This window comes from Megascapheus bottae, chromosome 15 (assembly GCF_031878675.1).
Source record: "Megascapheus bottae isolate mThoBot1 chromosome 15, mThoBot2.hap1, whole genome shotgun sequence".
Taxonomy (NCBI): domain Eukaryota; kingdom Metazoa; phylum Chordata; class Mammalia; order Rodentia; family Geomyidae; genus Megascapheus; species Megascapheus bottae.
This window is the reverse complement of record NC_143523.1, coordinates 46,732,477-46,756,248: the sequence shown is the minus strand read 5'-3', so window position 1 is coordinate 46,756,248 and position 23,772 is coordinate 46,732,477. Positions and strand designations below refer to the sequence as shown.

Genomic DNA, 23,772 nt, shown 5'->3' with positions numbered 1-23,772 from the left:
CCTCAGATCTCAGCCTTCTGAATAGCTAGGTTTACAAATGTGAGCCACCTCGCCTGGCTCACATTTTTTTATAGTTAACCATCTGTCCACTTTTCATTATTTCTTTCCTATTTATGGTGTTTAAGATGTCCTTGGGCCATTAACGTTGGCTCTCCTAGCTACTCAGGAGGCTGAGATTTGAGGATAGTTCATCAGACTCTTATCTCCAGTTAACCACTAGAAAACTGGAAGTGGTGCTGTGGTTCAAGGGTAGAGCAGTAGCCTTGAGCTGAAGAGCTCAGGGACAACACCTCAGGCCCAGAGTTCAAGCCAAATAATGTGTGTGTGTGTGTGTGGGGGGGTAGATATCTTTGGCTACTCAAAGATCAGATAAGAAATTAAATATTAAAAGAAGGCTAAAAAAAAAGAAGTCTTTGGATTTTTGGTGGTACTAGGATTTCAACTCAAGGCCCCATGTTTGCTAAGCTAGGCCTATCTCTCCTCTTTTTCCAGGCTTTTTTCTTTTTTTGGGGGGGGGCAAGGTAAGGAGGGGTATGGGTTATCAGATATGGGGGTCCTCCGTAGCTTAAGTGGGATGAGCCTTCCATGATTCTTCCTGTGAAACATTACATAATATGAAACAATTCTTTTTTGCCTCAGCCTCCCCAAGTGCTGGGAATATAAGCATAAGGAACATACCTAGAACTCCATTCTAATTACTTAATAAGGCAACAAAAGGATGGAGAAAAATGCAAATAAATAAGCTTATCTGTACTCCAATGATTAATCTAACCGTACTGAAGGGAAAAATTTAAAACCTAACCCAGGTTCCATATAGCTACTACTTTTTGGATAGATCCCAATGGATCTATATACCAACACTGTCCTCTAGTTAGGTTAGGTTTTCACAGTAGTGTGAATGTGTGATATAAATACATTGTGGCTAATGAAAGTCTGAAAAACAGACAAATAGCCATTCTCCCTAGCTCTAAGCTGAGAGGGCCTAAAGTCAAGTATTGGTTTCTAAACACAGTAGTGTTTTTCACTCTAAGAAAGAGAGGTCCTCAGGAAAAATAGATGATTCCATGATCAGAGAAGGTCAGAGAAGGATAAGAATAATCCTGGAATATTTTGCTGTACCAGAAAGTTAAGAAATGTTCAAATGACAGTAACATGTCAAATTACAAAAACTCAGCCAGCATTAAGCCATTCCCACAAAGAAATGTGAAATAATTTACCATTAGGGGACAATTGTATTGATGCTTTGGAAACAATCCAACTCAGTATTGGTAGGAACAAGTTACATAATAAAAACCTATGAGTTGGTAATAAAGGGTATCAATGTATGTGAATTAATGCACCTTCTATCTGGCAAATATCATGTAACCCTTTTACTAATTACAATAAAAAATGCAAACCCCCCCCCCAAAAACCACCTATGAGTTGGTAATTATATAAATAATTGAGGAGATGGCTTTTCCTTACTGAATGTTACATAGTAAGTACAAGGGACAATGGAATTTGAAAACTGCTATTTGGTAACTAGCACAGTAATAATTATTTTCAATAAGATCATAAGTGAGTGTTAAAACTAGCAGGTAAAAAAAATGATGACAAATGGTACTCATATAACCTAAGAGATACTAAGTACCAAGGGGAAATGGTAATGCTGAGGAGACCTAGCAACTACCATCTTAACTCCTGAAGGTGGACAAATCTTTTATTATGTGAACTTGGCAAGATGCACCAAAAAATGCCACAATAAAACTTACCTAGTAGTCCTGCTTACAAGCAGATTAACTGAATCTTAGAGTGAAGCATTGTACAAAATGAGCAGCTTCAAAAACATTAAAGTGCCAGCCCAGTACTGCCCACTCCAGCCCCCAACAAAGGTCAAAGTAAGCACAAAATGAAAAACTATCTAGGTACTAAGAAAATTCAAGACATAACAGCTCAATATGATATATGACAAGTGATCCTGGACTAGCTCCCCAGCCATCCCTAAGAAAAGACAATAGTAAGAACAGGCAAAATCTGAAATCTCAGTAAGATATGTAGAATTAGATAATAGTGCTGAATCAACATTAATTTCTTGACTTTGATTAACTTACATTGTGATTAGATAAGAGCACCTCTGGAAAAAAAACACCCACTAATACTAAGAGATTAAAAGTGCAATATGCCTTCAATGTGCACTAAAAATGATTTAGGAAAAAGAAGAGCTTCTTGAGGCTGCACTTATTAATAGAGGAGATTCTGAACAGCGAAGAGGTGGGAAAGGAAAAAGTGGCAATGTTAGGGCTAAGAATGGGGAAATGGCAGCATGCCCAGACAATTGGAAAGAGGCTATTGGCTTAAGGCAGCTGTTCGAAGTTCTTGAACTGTGAACTGAGGAGTCTGCTTATACTGTAGGCACATAGATATTATCACAGGTTTACATTGTGGATTTTAATATTTACAAATAACTCAAGAATGGTGGACTCCCCACCAAAAAACCCCTTTTAGAACCATGATATTGTTTTGCACATAAAAATGAGGACAGTTAGGCATCTATAAAATAAAATGGGTAGCTGTAAAATAAAATGGGTAGCTATAAAATAAAATGGGTGGCATAATTAGAATCTTGAGTAACTAGGTCAGGAAACAGTACATAAGACTAATATAATGAATTAATAACAGAACATGCTATCAAGAACACAAGAATAAACAAAGAAAAATGATTTTTAAAGAATTGTAGTTGGGGCTGGGAGTGTGGCCTAGTGCTACAGTGCTTGCCTAGCATGCACGAAGCCCTGGGTTCCAATTCCTTGGTACCACATACACAGAAAAATTCAGAAGTGGTGCTATGGCTCAAGTGATAGAGAACTAACCTGGAGAAAAGCCATGGACAGTGCCCAGGCCCCGAGTACAAGCCTGGGACTGACAAAAAAAAATATAAATATATATATATGGTTCACATTGTCAGTAAATTAATAAGCCAAAATTGCTCTAGTTATTTTGATATCTACTAATATAGATTGAGACCCAACATATTTTTTCATAGATTTCCATGAGCTAAATATTTACACTGTGGTATCTACATTTGATGTGCCTTACAAAGATTATGATTAATAAGCACACAAACTACAATCAATTAATCAATACACACAGTTTGCATATGGCCAGAAATGGCTACTATCATGAGATACCTGGACTTCATATTATCTAGATTTTTAAAATCAATTCTCCAAAGGTAGTTTTAACACTATATTTAGACATCTAATACCATAAACAAGGAGAAAAAAAATCCCAATATTTTATCCCATGCATTCAGTTTTAATTGAGGAAATTCTGAAGATACAGTGGATATAGAACAAATCTTTCTTGGGAAATCTCTTGGATACAAACACTGTAATAACTTCCGTAATAGCAAAGGGAAATGAACAGAACACAAGGTAAGAATTATTTTCAACCAGTGCATTCAGGATAGGCTATATAGAGAATTGTTTTCCTAAATGGAAATAGCTCTGTCCTGTTCTGTACCATACAGGCTTATAGACAAAATTTGAGAAAGCTAAAAATCCTTTTAAATAACACTTAGCTTTAATCACAAATAATTGCCTCTTTTGGTGCTAATGAACACAAGCGCTACAGAATGGAATGCAATTCTGCCAGTTCATTCAGGGTAATGGCTTTGTGAGCTAGTGACACTGAAGAGAGATCTAGTCTCAAGTACAATAACTGAGCAGCAGTAAAATTTTCACTTGAGGAAGATTTTCTAACCTATGCAAATAGAAGTGGAGCACTCATTATCTATTGATAACAACAAAGTAGGTTAAATAAAGTTTTATGTGTTACTGTTTCCTGTAACAGCCATCAGCTCCTTGGATCATGAAAGTAAATAAAGCATTTCACTTACTGAAATCAATGAGAAACCGTCCAAATCCTTGCCTTTGGTGCTGGGGCATGATCATTATGCAGGAGACATTATACTTCTGCTGGCAAAGCTTTTCCTGAGGGAAGGAGAAACAGATCAAGTGTGTCAGAGCTCTGCTGAAGTGGGCAATTCCCTGCACCTGCAAGTGTCTTTGCAAACTCGTCCACTATGGTAAGCCAATGGGCTAGGCCAGATCTAGCAGAATAATCCTTGTGTGGTCATCAATCAAGCCATCACCTAATAATACACCATCAATTCTAGGCATGCTTTTCAATTACAGAACATGAATAAGGAATCAAGCAAATATGAGCCAAACAAAACAAAATATAGGCAGTATGGAGGGAAAGCTTTTCCAGTTAACAAACTATCGGAGATAGAGAAAGTAACATCCAGAGAGTTACTTAGTGGATAAGCTTCAGCTGGCATCCTTGCTAAACAATAATTTACTATCCTTCAATAATAATCTGTCTTCAACCTGTGAGCAAATGCCCCAGAGTGAAACTAAAATAGTAGGTATGTGGGTAGACACACACACAAATAAATTTCTCCTGTGAATAAGAAGTCAAAGTGAGAAGCTAGGAAGAGAATTAATCTGCATTTCAAAGTAGGAAAACAAAAGAAAACAAAAAAGACAAGAAACCCCAGAGCCTCCAAACAAAAGTGAGACCAAAAATATTACCAGCAATCTGAAATCAGGAGGAAAACTGGGTAGAGTATGGTGAGAAACAGTTCTGAGAATCTAAGTTTGCAGTTTTTATAGGATGTGGCATCCGGACAGCAATATATATATATATATGTATATATATAATATATACATATATATACATGTATAACATATTATCATAAGTACACAGAAGCTGCCAACCTACACAAAGAAGATCTAGACAAGACAAGGCCTTTGAGGATGTAAATACTCTGGCTAATTATAAACCAAAAATGAGATTGACCACAAATGGAAGCAACCACATCAAAGAGTTACTTCAGAACACCCAGATCTGTAATGAACTTATCTGAAAACTCATAGGAAATGCTGGTGGAAAAAAAACCCTACATGGAAGAATTATTATTATTATTGTTATTATTAGTGAAAAAGATGAGCTCTCAACTTTTACATTTTTTGCAGCCATTTAATACATGCCAAGACCCAGCTGCCAGTGGCTCATGCCTATAATCCTAGCTACTTGGGAAGTTGAAACAGGGAAGATCTCAGTTTTAGGCTAGCCTGGGCATACACATGAGATTTTAATAGCTGGCACAAGTATGTACATCTGGAAGGCTGAGACTGGGAGAATCACCAGGCCAATGTGGGCAGAAAAGACTATGAAGAGGCTATCTCAAAAGAAAAAGCTGGGCATGGTGGCATATGCCTGTCATATCAGGAAGCAAAAATAGGTGGATCTTAGGCTAAGCAGGCATTGTAGGAAAAAGGCAAGAGTCAGAAATAAATCAGTGAAAAGAAAGGAGGGGGAGGAGGCTCTAGCCAAGAGGTGAAACTTACATGCTAAATACCAGGCAAGATCTTGAGTTTAGAGTACTGACCAAAAATGGCAAGGGGGTGGGGAGGGAGGAAGGGAGGTGGGGGAGGAAAAGGGGAGTCTAAAGTAATTTATCCTTGATGCCATGCCTTTTGGGGGGGGGCATCCAGAATAAATTCTATATAAGGGGTTCTGAAATCCAATCCAATGTCCTGTCCTCTTTATCATGTGTTACTAATATGTGTGTAACACATCTTGCAAAAATTATTTTTTTGCTATACTATTCTACTTAAAACTGGAATAGTAAGAAAGAAAAGGAAATGCTGCCACACTATAAAACCTTGTTGAGAAAAATGAAGCTTGGGTCAAGTGTAGGGGAATAACACGTTTTGTGGTTCAGGAAGAGCTTGGTTAACAATCAAAGGTTTTGGCAATACATTTTGCTCATATTCCCATCAACCTGGTAAAAAAGAAATAGGCAACATTACCTAACAAATCCCATCAGTGGAGATAGAAGGATCATAGTTGAGGCTAGCCCAGGCAAAAAGTTATTGAGAACCTATCTTAAACAGACCAGCTATGCTGTTACACTCATGTAAGAAGCTGGGAAGCGGTGGAAGTAATGTGGTCTGAGGTCAGCTTGGGTAAAAACATGACATTGCCTGAGAAGTAAATACTGCCAATATTAACTGTCCAGAAGGGTATCATGAATGAAGAATTTTCCTAAATTTTGAATGTACACATACTGATGTAAGCTTTGAATAAATGATCAGTTTCTGGAAAAAAATAAATGGAAACAATAAGGCCTGGGGGTCTGGGTCAACTGAGAGAGAGAGCGTAAGGTCCTGAGTTCAAATTGCAATACCACTCTAACTCACTCACTCACTTACATATGATCTTGACAGATCTTTTGCAAATTTAATGCATTTCCTATTTATTCTTTCATTCTATTAATTCTCTGACATGTTTTTAGTCTATGTAAATTAATGTAAATGATCTTTCTTCCTGTTCATTTATAAGTTTAATGTAATATCTATATGAAAACATGAAGGCAGTTTTCCATTAATGCTGTTACTTATTTTGTATATGGTCTCTTTTTTTTTTTTTTTTTTGGCCAGTCCTGGGCTTGAGCTCAGAGCCTGAGCACTGTTCTTGGACTTTCTCAAGGCTAGAGCTCTACCACTTGAGCCTCAGCATCACTTCTGGCTTTTTTCTATGTATGTGGTACCGAGGAATTGAACCCGGGTCTTCATGCATGCTAGGCAAGCACTTTAACCACTAGGCCAAACTCCTGGCCCCTGTATATGGTCTCTTAAACTGAAAGATGTGTGTGTGTGTGTTCTATTTTTTTGATCCTCCGAGAAACTGGCTGTAAAGCATTTCATTTACATTATGGAAAAACAGATTTGATGAATGAATTATGATTTAATGAATCATATCACCTAATATGAAAAGCTATATTCTGTATCATAAAATAAATGAAGTATAGGGTTTGGATAATATACCTTCTTCCTAAGAAATTTCACAATTACCAGCTCAGTTTATGTAATCATTTCCTTAAGTACCCAAGATCACCATCAGGTAAATATCTCCTAACCCAGTTTTTCTTTTAGTATGAGTTATTGTTTTTCAGCAGCCTTTGAGCACAACGATAAAACAACACGCCCATAAATAAAGGGCTTCCTCATGGTATACAGTAGAGATAAGATATGCTTTCTATATCCTGTAAAACGTTAGCACAGAGAATAAGAGACAAACGTGTAGAACTTGTCATAGTATCAACTTCACTACCCAAAGTACCAATGTTCTCACTGGAATCGTGCTGAGCACAGGAGGAAAGCCTTGTGGAGAAAGAAGGAGCTCATACAGACAAGTACATTGAAACCTTCATGTTGACACCACTCCAGGAGAACAGGAGAATAAGCTTAACATTTACAAAAATCAGAGGCAGCCAATACAATGTCATCTGATGCTGACAGTCCACAAAGCACAGAGTGCTAAGGTCCTTTACACTCTGTTTTAGGCATCATGGTTTTTGTTTGTTGTTGGTCTTTTTAAAGGAGCTCTGAACAAGAAGCAAAGCTTCCCAGAAACATGTGCCACTTATTCAAATTATGGTCACACACAAAAAAGCCCTGTTCAAAAGAATTGGGCTCTGCTAAAAACATTTCCAAAAAGAAAACAAAGGTCACGCTGGCTCTTGTTTTACCTTAGAGAAGTATCCAACCAGATGACAGCCTTTTTCATCATTTTTTGTAAGGACATAAAAAAGGAATGGCTCGACATCATAATACAATGTTTTGTGGTCCAGGAAGAGCTTGGCTAACAAGCAAAGGTTTTGGCAATAAATTTTGCTCATATTCCCGTCAACCTGGTAAAAAAGAAACAGACAACATTATTTAGCATAAAAATACTCTCAATTTAAAACTGTTTCTTCTATATGGCATTGAAGAAAATATTTAACTTTCTTTTTTTCTTTTATTGTAATTAATAGATGGGTTACATTATACTCGCCAGATAGAATATGCATTACTTCACAAACACTGATACCCCTTCTCATGTTTTTGCCCCCATTTCCTCCCCCCATAACTTTATTTCTAAATCTTACATAGAGAGATTAAAACACCACATTAAACAAGGACAGAGTGAACCAGAACACAGCTGTCAATTGGCAAATGAAAATTCTACCGTTTGTCTTAAATTAGGGTAAATTTAAGATACCTTAAATTTTTCATTAGGCTGTCTAAAGACAGGCAAACCTACCAGAAGAATAATTTTTATTTGCTATTTATCACAGCTTAACATAACCAGTCACATCCTTTCTTCTTTATTTGAACCAAATAAATCTCAGTTAAAAATGCAAACAAATCAACCTACTTCTCAAATACGTTACACTTTTTCAGAGGGCTTCAAATAAAAATAAACTGTATTATTCTGATTTCTCAGAAATGTGGCTTAGCAAAAACAGCTTCTATTTTGTTTTATCCCGAATATCATTCATTTTAAATATAATTGGAAAAGATAAAATTTCTATGTTGGGATTACTTACAGTGGATGTGAGATGAATTTCAACCTACAATGGGTAACGATTACAGTCTACTCCTCTTCTAAATAAAGGAATCAAGCTGTGATACTGATGGCTATAGACAGGAGGCTAGGCACACATGCCAATTTCTTTGATCAAATGTAGTTACTTGTCGAAAACAGAAAGCACAGCAGATTCTCTGGCAATTTTTTTTTTTTGAGGGGAAATGGATATTTGCTCACCCAGAGCTCTTTAACAGCGAACTTGACCATTCCTGCGTCTCCTGTGGACCATATGGGTTCTCATATTGCACAAATTATTTTTAGACTTCATCTAACCATTTCCCTTGGATGAAACCTAGGTCCCACACATAGCAACATAATCAAATATGGCAACGGGCACAGACAATACAATTCTCCCTTTAATTAAAGGAAGTTTCTATGTATTTGGAAGTATAGTCCTTTTGGAAATTGTAGTATATTACAAAAAAGAAAGATATAAGTAAAATTCTTGCCAGTTATGAAATCTAATATGAGGGATAGAAAGAGACAATGGCTTTTCTTTTTTTATTTTGGAAGGTTTTTTTTGTTTGTTTCTTGAGGTGGGGGATGTCTGTCAGTTGTGGGCCTGGGCATTGTCCCTGAGCTCTTCAGATCAGGGCTACTGTTCTACCACTTGAGCTACAGGGCCACTTCCAGTTTTCTGGCAGTTAAGTGGAGATTACGAGTCTCCTGGACTTTTTGTGCCATGAGTGGCTTTAACCTCAATCCTCAGATCTCAGTCTCCTGAGTAGCTAGGATTACAAGGGTGAACCACCCACACCTAGCTTTTCTAAGTGTCCTTTCTTTATGTTGTAGTCAAAATACTACCAATTCTAACTCTTTTTTTTTTTTTTTTAAAGTACCAGTCCTGGGACTTCAAGTCAGGGCATGGGTGCTTTCCCTGAGTGTTTTTGCTCAAGGCTAGAGCTCTGCCACTTGCAGCTTTTTGGTGGTTAACAGAAGAGTCTCATAAATTTTCCTACCCTTGTTGACGTCAAACCATGATCTTCACATCTCAGCCTCCTGAGTAGCCAGAATTACAGGGGTGAGTCCAACTATTTTTTGTATTAAAAAATCTAACAATTCTGTGTCTGGACCCCTCTCATCTCTATATAGTTCAAAAGTATGTGCCATGGAAGAGCATATCATTCTTATTTACTTAACAAGATTATTTTGCTCCTGAGAAGACTCCCTGGATTTATGAAAGCTTCAACCTTACAGGCTGACTCATGTTGACTTACTTAGTAATTACTTAAGGCTAACAATACATTCTGGGTTTTTGGGGGAAACAGCAAAATGGCTATTTCCATTTTATTTTGGTTAGAGGAATCTAAAACATCAAGAGAGGAGCCAACAGGGAAGTTGACATTAATTCAGCTTCAACTAATTGGGGTGGATTAGCTAACATTCCACTATTAGTAACAGAAGGTCACTCAATGTGTATGTAGTTAGCTTTCCCCTGAACCCAGTGGTTCTCAGAGAAAGTGACTGTTTCCCAGGGGCTTTTGATTATGTGTAGTGGAGTTTTGGGTTGGTTGTCATAACTGTAGGCACCTGGTGGGTATACAATAAAGACGCTGCTAAAGATCTTACAATGTACAGCACAGCATCAATCACAATTCATTATCCAGCTAGAAATGTTACACTTCTTTGTTCAAACTTAGCACCTCCCACCAAAAAGTCTGAAAAAACTACCAGCATGGGATTACAAAACAAACAAAAAAATAAAACCCCAGAGCTTGACTTTCTCTCTCTCCCTTACCCCCCCTTCTCTCTCTTCCTGTCCCTGTCCCTCCCCCCCCCTCTCCTTGCCTGTCCTGGGCTTGGGCTCAGGGCCTGAGCACTGTCCTTGGGATTTCTCCGGCTAGAGGTCTATCACTTGAGCCACAGCACCACTTCTGGTTTTTTTCTATGCATGTGGTACCGAGGAATTGAACCTGGGTCTTCGTGCATGCTAGGCAAGCACTCTACCACTGGGCCAAACCCCCGGTCTGGAGTTTCTTTTTTTTTTTTTTTTTTTGGTGGGTTATGGGACTTGAACTTGGCCTGGGTGCTGTCTCTGAGCATTTCAGCTCAAGGTTATCGCCCTACCCCTTGAGCCACAGCCTCACTTCCCATTTTCTAGAGGTTAATTGGAGATAAGAGTCTCAGGTTCTTTTGTGCCCAGGCTGGCTTTGAACTGAGATCCTCAGATCTCAGCCTCCTGAGTAGCTAGGATTACAGGCATGAGCCACTGCACCCAGGTGGAGTTTCTTTTTCCTTTTTTCTAGTTGGTTGGTCCTGGGGCTTGAACTCTAGTCCTGGGCACTGTCCCTGGGCTCTTTAGCTCAAGGCTACCACTCTATCACTTGAGCCACAGCACCACTTCTGGTTTTCTGGTGATTAATTGGAGATTATAGAGTCTCACAGACTTTACATGCCTGGGCAGATTTTGAACCTCACTCCTCCGATCTCAGCCTCCTGAGTAGCTAGGATTACATCCTGCTGGAGTTTCTTGTGTTTTCTGAACACAAGAAAAACCTAGTATGCCCCAAAACTCAGAGGGAACCTGCCTCATGTGAGAAATTCATAACCTTCCCATTATTGTCCCTGATGGCAAGGCACCACAGCCAGAGACAAAGAGACCTGTGGAGCTGAATAATGAGTTTTAGCTCAAAGAATTCTGACAAAGAGAACCGTAAAGTAGAACTGTATTTCAGAAAAAACACCCCCCCCCCAAAAAGAAAAAAAACCCCAACCCAGCATCGTGTTTATTGTACTAAGATGGGTAACGGATGCAAAGCAGGACATAATGGAGGTATCCAACTAAATGAACATAAATGAAGGAGAGAATTAAGATGTCCTGTGAACAACAATAAAGGAAAAGAAGGCATCCTGTCCTGAAGGTACAACTGACTCAGCTAAAACTGAATCCTTGAGACTGACAATAGATGCTATAGAGACAAAGAGCTTCTGCTACTAAATTAACTTTAAAAACACAAAATATCTTCAAGAAAGCTAAAAGAACAGACATATGGCCATGAGGGGTTCTTGTGACTAGCACGAGTTCTCCAGGGGTGGCCAGTCACCCAGATTGGGGGTGGGGAGGACAGTCTCAACATCTGCTAGGGTCTCACCAAAAGGATTATCTGCACAGCCAAGAACTGGATAGAAGCACAGGTGGTTGTGTACTGAGGAGATATGTACAGCTGCTCAATTCCCTGGAAGAGTGAGCACCTGCCAGACTTTGGCTAGAGCTTCTGAACAAAGCTAATTTCTCTTGCCAAAGAGAGTGAAATTTATAAACACCAAGGAGATCATAATTCACTGGTGAATATCTCTGGTGGAGACAGAGACTGGGGAAGAGAAAAAAGAAAAAAACAAAAACAAGTGAATGCAATGAAGTAAGGATTCTAATCTAAATGGTGGCTTGATATGGTTAAACATTCCAAAACTTGTAGGTATTTTAAATAGCAGTGTCAAAATTAAACATTCGTTGTAGACATAAATCAACAGGTAGAATTGAGATTAGTTGAGATTTTTGTTTACACATGCTTACCTCGAACACTGAAAGGTCTTTCCTTCGGTAAATTTCATTTGCTGGAGGATGAAACCATCCACACTTCTTTGAATGTCTTAGCAAAATGTTTTTACTTCGCATATATTTAAGACAGAATTCACACAGGTAAAGCTTTGGTAATCTGTTAAAAGTTGAAAGTCAAAGAATCTGTGAGATTGATCACACAGTGTTCAAGGGGGGGTAAAATTAACTACTTTTGATTCTCCCTAGGACGTAAAAGCCTATGAAAATATTTGAAAGTAAAATAAGCAAGAAGCAAAGGGTCTTTCTCCTATTCTAATTCTGCTTTCTTTCTATAAATTACTGAGAATAAAATGCCAGAAATCAGAAATAAAACTCACAAGAAGGAACTCTACCAAGTACTTTAAAGACACATTTTTTTAAAGACTTGGTTTTATACAAAACCTTATTTCCCCTGTTCACCAAACACAGTCAGCATGATCTAGAAGTTCCAAAGTCAAACTTATAACTTATTATAAGTATATAATGCAACAAAAAAGTGCAAAACATTTACACTATTTTTGTTGCTGTTGTTGGTCATGGGGCTTGAACTCCGAGCCTTGGAGCTGTCCCTGAGCTCTTCAGCTCAAGGCTACCACCCTACCCTGTTTATACTATTTTTAAATTTCAAATGTTTGGCAGCTGGGCCCTGGTGGCTTATACCTGTAATCCTAGCTACTCAGGAGGCTAAGATCTGAAGACTGCAATTCAAAGACAACCCTATCACAAATGTCTGAATGTTCATGAGACTTTTATCTCCAATAAATTATGAGAGAGAGAGAGAGAGAGAGAGAGAGAGAGAGAGAGAGAGAGAGAGAGAGAGAGGGGGGAAAAGAAGAGAAAAAGCCAGAAGTGGAGATGTGGCTCAAGAATAGAGCACTAGAATTGAGCAAAAGGAGTTAAGAGACAGTACCCAGGCCCTGAATTCAAGCCCTAAGACCTAAGTTTTTTGTTTGTTTGCTTTTTTAAAACAACAACAACAACACCAATAACAAGAACAAAAAGGTCGTGCCAGGCGTGGTAGCTCACTCAGGAGGCTGAGATCTGAGGATCTTGGTTCAAGGCCAGCCCAGGCCATACAAAGCCGGGGAAATTTCTAACTAATCACTAGAAAATGGGAAGTGGGGCTGTGGTTCAAGCTCAGGGACAGCGCCAAGGCCAGAGTTCGAGCTGCATGACACTCTCCCCCACCCCCCCGCCCACCCCCCAAAAAAAACAGGTGGTACAAAGTAATCATTTAGCAAGTACTTAAAATTGACTACCAAAATTTATTTCCTAAAATTCCTGCTTGAGAATTGAAAAAGGTTCCTTTCTTTTTCTTTTTTCTTCTTTTTTTTTTTTTTTAAGATTTTATTGTCAGGGTGATGTATAGAGGGGCCATAGTTACATTTATAAGGTAGTGAGTATATTATTTCTTGAACATTGTTATCCCTTCCCATGTTTTTCTTCCACTATCCTTTCCCCTACCCCCTCTTGAAAAATTTCCTTTTATACACATAAAGGCTGTCAGGCTCATTATACTACCTTGCATATTCCTGTGGGTAAGGCGAGGAGTACCAGGTTTGGATTTCATATTTCCCAAATTCTATTACAGAAGGGTATCGGCCACAGTCTTCCACTCCACTTTCACATTCTATTTTCTGACACACAGAGAAAATAAATATGATAAAATGCAAATATGAAGAAGATATACTTTACTTAGTTGATAACCTCTTACCAAAACCTATCAAGATTAGAACATGAATCACAATTAGGAATTTTCATGCTAAAAACACACTATAGCCTGTAATCCTAGCAACACAGGAGGCTGAGATCTGAGGATCATGGTTTGAAGCCCGCCTCCAATAAATTATTCTGGAATAGTGGAAGTGGCCCTGCTACGGATCAAGTGGTGGAGCATTAGCCTTGACCAAAAGAAGCTCAGGGACAGAATCCAGGCCTCAGTTTAGGCCCCAGGACTGGCAAGCAAGCAAGCAAACACATGTGCGCACGCATGTGCGCATGCACACACACACACACACACACACACACACACACACACACACACACACACACTCCCCAGATCCTTGTGAAATAATAACCATAACCATCACTGTGTTAAGACTTTCATCCTAAAAACATGACAAGCATGAAGTGTGATGTAAATACACATAAATATCTACAGAACTGGATTCTACAATCTGGCACCATGTATTATAAGACAATGTAAAATTACAGCTCTGAGGGCTTGGCCAAATCACACCAGTCTAGTAAGGTCAAGACTCTGAATTCAAACCTGAGTATAGGGTGAGGAGGAAATCTCTGATTGCTTGACTTGCTGTGTTAGGCCCAGTGACTAGTATAGCACCTAAACCTAGAATAAGAAATATTTTTGCTTTGTTTTTGTGCCAGTACTAGGACTTGAACTCAGGGGCAGAGTACTCTCCCTTGGCTTTTTCACCAAAAGCCAGCCACTCTACCACTAGAACCACACTTGTACTTTTCTGCAGGGGTTAGTTTGAATTATCTCTCATTGTCATTATACATGAAGGACAGGAGAGAAAAAAAAAGAGCACACTTAAAGACTTTAACTCTCAATGGTTGGGAAGAAATTGGTGTTACTCTTAGGTACGGGGCAACCAATACACAGCATTCTTGTTAGGGCAGAGTGAGGACTAGAAATATCCAATAGCTCCTAAGATAAAAACTGCAAGATATTTTAGCTTGAGTGGACTATACAATAAAATTAATAAATAAATAAACTTACAAGCCTACTTCAGACAATACTGTCCCCACAAAGCTCCTGACATGAGAAATTCACAATCCTAACAAAATTGCCTTTGAGAAGTCCAATGCTTGGCTGACAATAACTAAAACAGAACTGAGAATTTAAGTGAGATCATTAAATTACTAGACACTGAAAATAAAAATGATTTCAACTGATCAGGAAGCACAATATTGCTTTCATCAATGCCAAAGAGTTAAAAATATCAGACATTTTTCATATGACTGGCCATCTGTGTCTGAAACAGCATCAGTGAAGTGAAAAGTGATGTTCTTTTCGGTAATCATTTTAAGTTGTTTTCTAAGTTCTGGCAAAAAGAATCAGAGATCCATTTCTTTGTACCTAAAAATGCTAGGACTTTTGTTGCTTTTTTGTTTTGTAATCTCCTTCACCTAGCATTATCCTGGCCCATTTTGTGAGACCCACTGAGTCCTTTTCCACTTTGAGATCATTCTGATGTTAAAGCTTTTAGATATAGAGTTAAAAAAAAATGGGTATAACACAGAACCAGAGATGATACTGACATGAAGGGGGCATGCTCTAATAGTGATCCCAGTCACAGCTACAAGCCACATATTAATCATGAATTATAATGCTCTAAGCCTTACCTCCCAAGACAGTTCCTGGGCCTGCTTAAAAACATCCAAATCCTCTTCAGTAACAATGTCCTTGTTTCCAATCACATTTACATCTGTACTTTCTTGTTTGATGCTTATTTTAATTTCAGTATCTGTCATTTAAAACCAGCAGAAAGTGTATTCACTGACTTGAATCATGAGTAACCATCATCTATTACCAAAATGGTACCAAATCAGCACTCTGGGCAAGCAGGGATTCTCTTTTTCCTTTTTAGCTTTATAAGATTCTACAGCTATGCACTGCTCAAAGATCCAGCAGTCTTACTTCCCTACTATACTCAAACTTTGATTTGAATTTATCTCTGCCGTCTTTTTTTAAAAAATAACTTAAATAAATAACATGAGGGAAAGAGCAATACAAAGCAAAATAATCTTTTCAACCCATATTAGAAGTTACATCAATGTCTATTTACAGTATTTCCATCATCAGTCTTGAGATCATAAAATCTACCAAGTTGTCCAAATAATACATTTTGGTTTTCTGTTGTAGAAGGGGGAGCAAATGTAACAGGCCAATTTGTTCAATGAAATCAGTTTCCTCCCTAAGGTGGATACACACACAGATACACACAAATCCAATGCACACTTCACAGAATCACAGATCAGGCTTTGTTGAGACAGAAGCAAGATGAACTTTGTCATGAGAGAGCAATGGAGCAGAGGGAGAGGAAGAGTGGTAATACCCCTGTTGAAAGCACTAACAGCACACATCTAAAGGCACTGTGGCTGAAGAGGCGGCATGGGAGAGAACATGGCAGAAGCATGACAGTGGCTACTCATGCGGGACTACAAAGCCATAAGCAACACTATGGAGGCATCTGGGGGTCCTAGTGTCACTACGAATGGAAATAAATAGTAAAGGGTGGGAGAGTATTAGTTGGAAAAACAACATTTTGGAGATTTAGTCAGCATTAGGAATAGGTCAGTTTCATTGCTTCTGTATGAAAGTGAAGTGAGAACAGGAGAAAAATAGCTAGAACCTATGTGACAAATAGGAATTGATTGATTGATTTATTTGGGGGGGGGGTTGGGGAGAAAGGGACGGGGCGCAGGTTTGGTTGGAGCTTTGACCTTTTGCTTACCATCATCCTGATCAGGTTTAATCCTTCCGTCTGTCAAGCTCCCCTTCCCTGGTGAGGGGGTCCCCATCTGAGGGGTCACTTTATATTTTAATCTGCCTAGCATCCTGTGCTTTTTAAGGAAAGTTGTTCGCTTGAAGTGAGCAATTGCTTTAAAAATACGTCCTCTAGCCATCCCCCAGCTAGAGGAGGAGGAGTGAGAAAGAAACCTACTTCTAATATCTCTTTTTCCAAAGAAATGGGCTTTAGATTTTGCTGCAGAAGAGAATTCAGTTTTACGACGCATACGCTTGGGTGGTGCATAACTTGGGTGTCCCTTTTTGCGAGACTGTCCCTGAGTGGTATAAATATGAGAAAGTCCATCAAAGAGTGCCTTCAGCTGGCTATTAGTAGTGAGACTGCTAAAAGAGGGCACACTGGACTGGCTGGAAGAACTCTGGGGAGAGGTAGAAGAAGTGGAAGTGCTGGATTTTTGTGAATTGGGGCTCTGACCAGAGACAGGGGCGGGGGGTGGAAGTGAAGAAGGTGGAGGTTTTAGCTTTTGTGTGGTACCTGTAGCCAACACATGAGAAGTGCATGACTGTTTCTGAGAGACCTTTTTCCTTGGACGATAGTGCTTGGAAAAGTCTATTATTTCCCCTCGTGATCTGCGACCATCAGGTGATGGTGTAAAAAACTTAGTAAGGCCATCAATGAGCCCTTTGGTTTTCTTGTTAACTTTAAGTGTAGAGGCAGAAATGTAGGTGGAGGTGGTGGTGATTTTGGTGGTGGCACCAGGCCGAGTGGGGTCTGTAACAGCCAATCTGCTGCTTGAGTCCTTCCCAGATGCAGCATGACCAGATGAAGGTGTGGTACAGACTTTAGTCTTTTGACCCCTACCAGGTGACCCCCTTCCTGTGAATGCATTCATGGATCCTTCATCACTGGTTACAGACCTAGGCAAAAATTTAGAGAATAGTATCAGCATTTAATAATAGAATTATAAAGGTATCTAAAAACAAATTTATAGCAACTATATGCATAGTCAATGTGTTTCAGCTACAGAAACTGAACTGTCATTTGAAGAACTGTGTGTGTGTGTGTGTGTGTGTGTGTGTGTGTGTGTATTTGTGCCACCACCTAGATGTTTCTTTGCTGAGAAATCTAACAGCAACTATATTTGCATGTCATGATACTCCACTCCCAGGGATCATCCAACCTAGAAGAATCCATGTGAACCTGAGGGCAGTATAAGGAACATTTTGGAGAGACTAATGTGAACACTCAATGCTTTGATAATAATTCAATAAAAAGTCACTTATTCCCTGTGTCATCACAGGTAATTATGAATTCCTGGAATGTCTTTTTTAGTTTTAGAGGAAGTTAAGTCATATGTGTTATCCAGAAGTGAAAGACTAAGCTTTTTTCATCTCTAATTAAGAGCATTGAAATCAATGCGGAGATTTATATAAATGATATTTGAGTATGTCTATAAATTCGTACTTGAAAAATGAAAACATTAAAAAAGAAGACATTCTCTTCTTTTCAACACCCTTATTCTTAGGCACCTGATAAGAGAGCCTATACTACTCTTCCAGGAGAGAAGACAATTAATTACAGCATCAAATCTGCTGAAAAAAGGACAACAGTAGCAAAAAACTGAAGAAATGATTGAAGAAAAGCTACAGCGGGTCAGACATGACATGGAGAGTCTGGTGAAGAAGCAGCACATTTACCATAGTCATTATCAGAATCTTTGCCCCAGGTTCTGATTTGATATTTTGCCTTCGGGTATGTTGTGAAGGTCACTCCACTTACATAGCTGCCTGCATGAACGAGGGCTGCTGGTCTGTACCTTAGACCAGGGCTAGGGAAGCTACCTACATTGCAGTAGAATTGTATACAATAGAAAACATGGGCATGTGAATTATGACAATGCTGGGACCCGAGAATGCACTTTCAAAACCATCATTAAGCTGAAGGCTAATCATGGAGAAATGGAAGCCTGAAAATGATATGGTACTGAGCTTTTTAAATATCTTAAGTAATCACAAATAGAAGACCATACTTTAGTGGTTATCTCAAGCACAAGATAATTAAACCAATTTCTCAAGCTCATTTGAGGTGGCTAAACTGCTAGATCGATTTGCCAGATGACAACTGGGTTTGACAACCCAACCAAACTGGTTGAACACTGCATCCCTGGTGAAGACACAGTAAGGTTTACCAACCAACATCTATCTCATCTAGGCTAAAATGTTTTGCATGAGAATGCTGCATTTGAACTATATGTGGAATCTATTGTCCAGAAAGGATAACAATATACTTAGAAAGCATGTAAAAGAGAGAACTCCCTAGACTGTTTTAAAAATTCGGGAGCTCAAAGGACAATTTTAGACAAACAAAAAGTTAGGATTGGTGCCAGATACAATATTCAGCTGTGGCCTTTCTTAGAAAGTTTATATTCTAATTCTATCTCTCTTTTTTTTAATTGGGCCCTGTGGATACCGTCACAATTTAAGAACAATGATTACACAGGATGAATGTAAAAATACCTAATTTCTACTTCAAATGATACTAATATGAAAACTCTTACTCATAAACATGGTTTAAGCTTAGCTCAAGAAATTATCAAAAAAAAAAAAAAGTTCAGTTTCATAGAAAAGTGAAGAAAGGAGCCGGGCGCTGTGGCTCACTCCTGTAATTCTAGCTACTCAGGAGGCTGAGATCTGAGGACTGAGGTTCAACGCCAGCCCAGGCACAAAAGGACCTGAGACTCTTATCTCCAATTAACCTCTAGAAAACAGGAAATAGTGCTTGGCTCAAGGGTAGGGTGGTAGCCTTGAGCTGAAGAGCTCAGGGTCAGCAGCCCAGGAGTTCAAGCCGCATGACCCACCAAAAAAAAAAAAAAAAAAAAAAGAACCTACTTTTCCTCTTTTTCCTTTGGGATACAAAGTATAGGAGGGCACTATTTTTCTGAGAACAGGTGAACTACTTCAAATGCACCTTGGGGAAAAGAATAAGCAAGTAAATAAGATTCCATAGTGTGCCAGGACAGCAAAGAGCTCATAATCATTGCTAAATCACAATGCCTCTTTCACTAAATCAAAACAGAGTGTCAGTCTACCAGCAGAATTGACAGAGGTGTACAAGTTTACTAAATACCTTTCTATACTCTGTAAAGGTAAAAATAGTTCACTTTTATCTTTAAACTTTTCCAACTAACTCCTGCAAAATGGGCTTCAGCGGCACTTATATGTCTACAGTATAGATAAAAAAAGGGTATCACAGAAGATCTGCAGGCCACTACAAATACATGGTTTTCTGTGTGTCTATACGTATGTACACTACGCAAACGGTCCTAACTCATGCAGATTTTTCAGACACTACTACTCTGGAAAATTGTACTATATGAGTATCAGAAAAAAGAGAGGCATTTTCTAAAATGTTATCTTGATCAATAGTAAAATTTCTAGATCTATAGTGAGTTATCTGGATCTATAGCGAAAGAGATACACTATTCCTCTCATTTTAAAAGGCCTATGAAAACATTTATATCATTGAGCTCTTCAATAACTCATCTAGTAATAAAGTAGCATGAATGATTCTTTCCAGTTCTTACAGTCTGCTTCCATCCTGTGTCACTCAGTATCACAATACTGCCAAGAGAAAACTCCAAAATGCCAATTGTAATTAAAAGCAATTTTTCAAAAAAATTCCACAGCTTATGCAAAAGAAGAAATACTCTTTCTTCATCCACTGAGTTTGGAAAAAATGATGCTAAAAGTCTAATGGAATATAAGGAGTTATCATCACATCGATTTTAAGCCAAAATAAAAGATTTCTTTTGATAGGATCTCAACCTACAACAATCGTTGCTTTAATTTATTTTTCGGGCGTCCAATGGGTTTTGCATATCGTCGTTTTATTTGTGCAGCTTTCTCATGAAGTAGTTTTCTTCCCTTTTTCTTTGGTCTGCAGACTTGGCAAATCCACATCCCTAAATTAAAATATATGAGAAAAATACTTTTATATTTCATTTAGAAGATGTTCAGTATAAACTGCAGCTGGATAAGGATACCTGTATGCAGAACATAACCCTAGAAAATGACAGAATGCTAGTGGCTCACATCTCACATCTGTAATCCTAGCAACTCAGGAGACTGAGATCTGAGGATCATGGTTTAAAGCCAGCTAGGGTAAGAAAGTCTGTTAGCCTCTTATCTCCACTAAATTACCAAAAAAGCTGGAAGTAGAGTTCTAGCCTTAAGCAAAAGAAGCTTAAGAGGAAGCATCTAGGCCAACACTCCCACCCCCCACCCAAAAAACTCTAGAAAGAGAGACTTTGAGACTTTTCTTTTGCCATTGTTTGCAAGAAAGAAGGCCACACAAAAGGTCAATGCTGCTGGGGGAAACCTTTTCAAAGGCCAATTTTGGAACATCTAGGAAAAGATATTTGTTTCATTACTATTTTCTGGAAATGTGCAACAATGAAGTGACTGTCATTTTAAAATTAAAGTGTATAATTACATGAATTATCTGACATAAGAAACAGACAATGGGAAACTAGTAAAAGACATTAATCTATGGGCAAGTTTATACATTCCAGTCAGTCGAGAAAAAAAAGAAGACTTTATTAATGCTTGTACCAGAATAAATATTAGAAAGTTGAGTATTGATAAAAGGTAAATATTTCCATGATCTGACAGTTAATATTTCTATAACTCACAGTTAAAAATATAAGCCTGAAATGAGAAGTTTCAAGTAGTTGGCTATAGTAAAAAATAAAAATAAAAAGCTGGGTGAATGTGGCTTTGTGGAAGCGTGCTTGCCTAGCATGTGTGAAGCCCTAGGTTCATTTCTTTAGTACCACAGAAACAGAAAAAGCCAAAAGTGGCTTTATGGTTTAAGTGGTAGAGTACAAACCAAAAAACAAAACAAAAAACTACCTTTCTCCCTTTATCTGTCAAGACTGGGGGAGATGCATTGCTTCTTGTAAATGATTTTAAACACTTTGCTGAGCCCTAGAGCTACCAGATAATTCTAAATAATGGATACACAAACCAACGGTGTTCAATAGGAAAGTTTCAATGAAAGAAAAAAAATTTAAAAAGCTTATATAAGTCCTGAAGAAAATGATGAGAACCCTAATAAAAATTAGTTAGTGGAAGCTGGGTGTGGTGGTTCAGGCCTGTAATCCTAGCTACTCAGGAGGCTGAGATTTGAGGATCACAATCAAAAGCCAGCCCAGGCACTAAAGTCCTTGAGACTCTTATTTCCAATCACCATAAAACTGGAAGTGGTGCTGTGGCTTAATGGGTAGGGTAGTAAGTAGCTTTGAGCTGAAGAGCTCATGGACAGCTCCCAGGCCCAGAGTTCAATCCCCATGACCAATCAAAAAAAAAAAAAAAGTGGATAAAGTTAGGCATTTTACAAATGATGATCTGTAAATAATAGCCAATGATAAAACACAGGAATGATGGCACTACTTAAAGAACTATCAAGCATCTTTTTTTTTTCTATTAATAAAATAGATACATTTCAAAATAGTAAGACCATTTTTCTTTTCTTTGCTTTGTTTCTTTTTTTTTTTTTTTTGTAGTTTTGTTTTTTGCCAGTCCTGAGTCTTGAACTCAGAGCCTGAGCACTGTTCTTATTCACTTTTTTTTTTTTTTTCCTCCAGTGGGTCATGGGGCTTGAACTCAGCCTGGGTGTTGTCCCTGAGCTTTTCAGCTCAAGGCTACTGCCCTACCCTTGAGCCAAGAACCATTTCCCCTTTTCTAGAGGTTAATTGAAGATAAAAGTTTCAGGTCCTTTTGTGCCTGGGCTGGTTTTGAACCTTAATCCTCAGCCTCCTGAGTAGCTAGAATTACAGGAGTAAGTGACTGCGTCAGGCCTTGGACACTCTTTGCTCAAGGCTAACACTCTGCTACTTGAGCCACAGCATCACTTCTGACCTTTTCTGTGTATGTGGTACGGAGGAATCCAACCTGGGGCCTTCACGCACGCCAGGCAAGCACTCTACCAGTAGGCCAAACTCCGGGCCCCTTTATTTTTTGGCCAGTCCTGGGGCCTTCCTCAAGGATAGCGCTCTACCACTTGAGCCACAGCACCATTTCTGGTTTTTCTACATATGTGGACCAAGGAATCGAACCCGGGTCCTAATGCATGCTAGGCAAGTACTCTACCATTAGGCCAAACTCCAGGCCCCAATAAGACTATTTTTCATAAAATCTAAGATAATATTTTTTAGAAGATGTATAGTGTGAAACTTGCTAGGTGCAGTGGTTCACATAGTAATCCTAGCTATTCAGGAGGCTGCAATTTGAGGATCATGGTTCAAAGCCAGCCTGGGCACTAAATACCATGAGACTCATATCTCCAATTAATCACTAGAAAAGGGAAAGTGGGGCTGTGGCTCAAGTGGTAGAGCACTAGCCTTGAGCTGAAGAGGGCAGGGACAACTGCCCAAGCCCAGGGGTAGGGCAGTAGCCTTGAGCTGAAAAGCTTAGAGACAGTGCCCAGGCCCAGAGTTCAAGTCCCATGACCCACAAAAAAAAAAGTGTGAAACTTGGCTGTTACTGGTTATAACACAGGAAAATAGGTATTCTCATGCACTGGCGGTTGGTCTAAAATTTGAGACAGCCTTTCATATATATATGGCCTTTGATTTGACAATTTTTTGCCTTGGGATTTGGCTTAAGGAAATAATTGTTGATGGGGAGGAGGGAAATTGCCAATATATAAAATATGCACCATAATATAATGGTTAATTAAACCAATTACAGTTTATTTATACATGAGGGTGCAAAATCCAATTCTTTAAAGGAAGCACTCAGATAATAATAATAGGGAGTAGTGAGACTGTGGCAAATTAAAGCCTGCTTGCCCACCTAGAGAACACAAATTCAAAATGTTAAAAATACTGTTCCAACAAAGCACACCTGTGGTGTACAGTTACCAGGTTTGTAACCCCTGCTTTATACTACAGGGTCTATAGAATTCATTAAAAACTGTATTCCAGAGAACATTTAATGATGTGGGAATGTTTGCAATCTATTACTGAGAGGGGAAATAGGTTATAAAAACATGCATGGAATGTTCCATTCCTTTTTAAAGGGTATGTGGAGGCAGGGAAGGAATTTCTAATGGTTTTTCTATTTATTTTCTTTCTGTATTTTCCATACCTACCACAAGGTAAACCTATATATATTAGAATAGAAAGGGAAAGTTAGTTTTATATGTTTATTATGTTGCAAAACTGGGGGAAGAAAAGGCTGAATTAAACAATAAACAGAAGAAAATTCATATTTCACT

At 38.6% G+C, this 23,772-nt stretch overlaps 1 protein-coding gene across 6 annotated transcripts in view; it reads right to left on the bottom strand.

Annotated features, from left to right (window-relative positions):
• The window catches only part of Kat6b (lysine acetyltransferase 6B), a 173,897-nt gene that overhangs the window by 27,494 nt on the left and 122,631 nt on the right, over window positions 1-23,772 (bottom strand). For 3 of the 6 annotated variants that reach the window (XM_090346608.1, XM_090346610.1, XM_090346611.1), the window contains 7 exons: window positions 20,323-20,455; window positions 17,029-17,411; window positions 15,368-15,489; window positions 13,520-13,635; window positions 11,975-12,116; window positions 7,580-7,741; window positions 3,878-3,971 (listed from right to left, as the gene is read on the bottom strand). In XM_090346608.1, the coding sequence (XP_090202734.1) occupies window positions 3,878-3,971; window positions 7,580-7,741; window positions 11,975-12,116; window positions 13,520-13,635; window positions 15,368-15,489; window positions 17,029-17,411; window positions 20,323-20,455 (1,152 nt within the window). Of the gene's footprint in view, window positions 1-3,877; window positions 3,972-7,579; window positions 7,742-11,974; window positions 12,117-13,519; window positions 13,636-15,367; window positions 15,490-16,479; window positions 17,412-20,322; window positions 20,456-23,772 lie in introns of all 6 variants that reach the window. The other 3 variants (XM_090346606.1, XM_090346607.1, XM_090346609.1) reach the window with 2 other exon arrangements.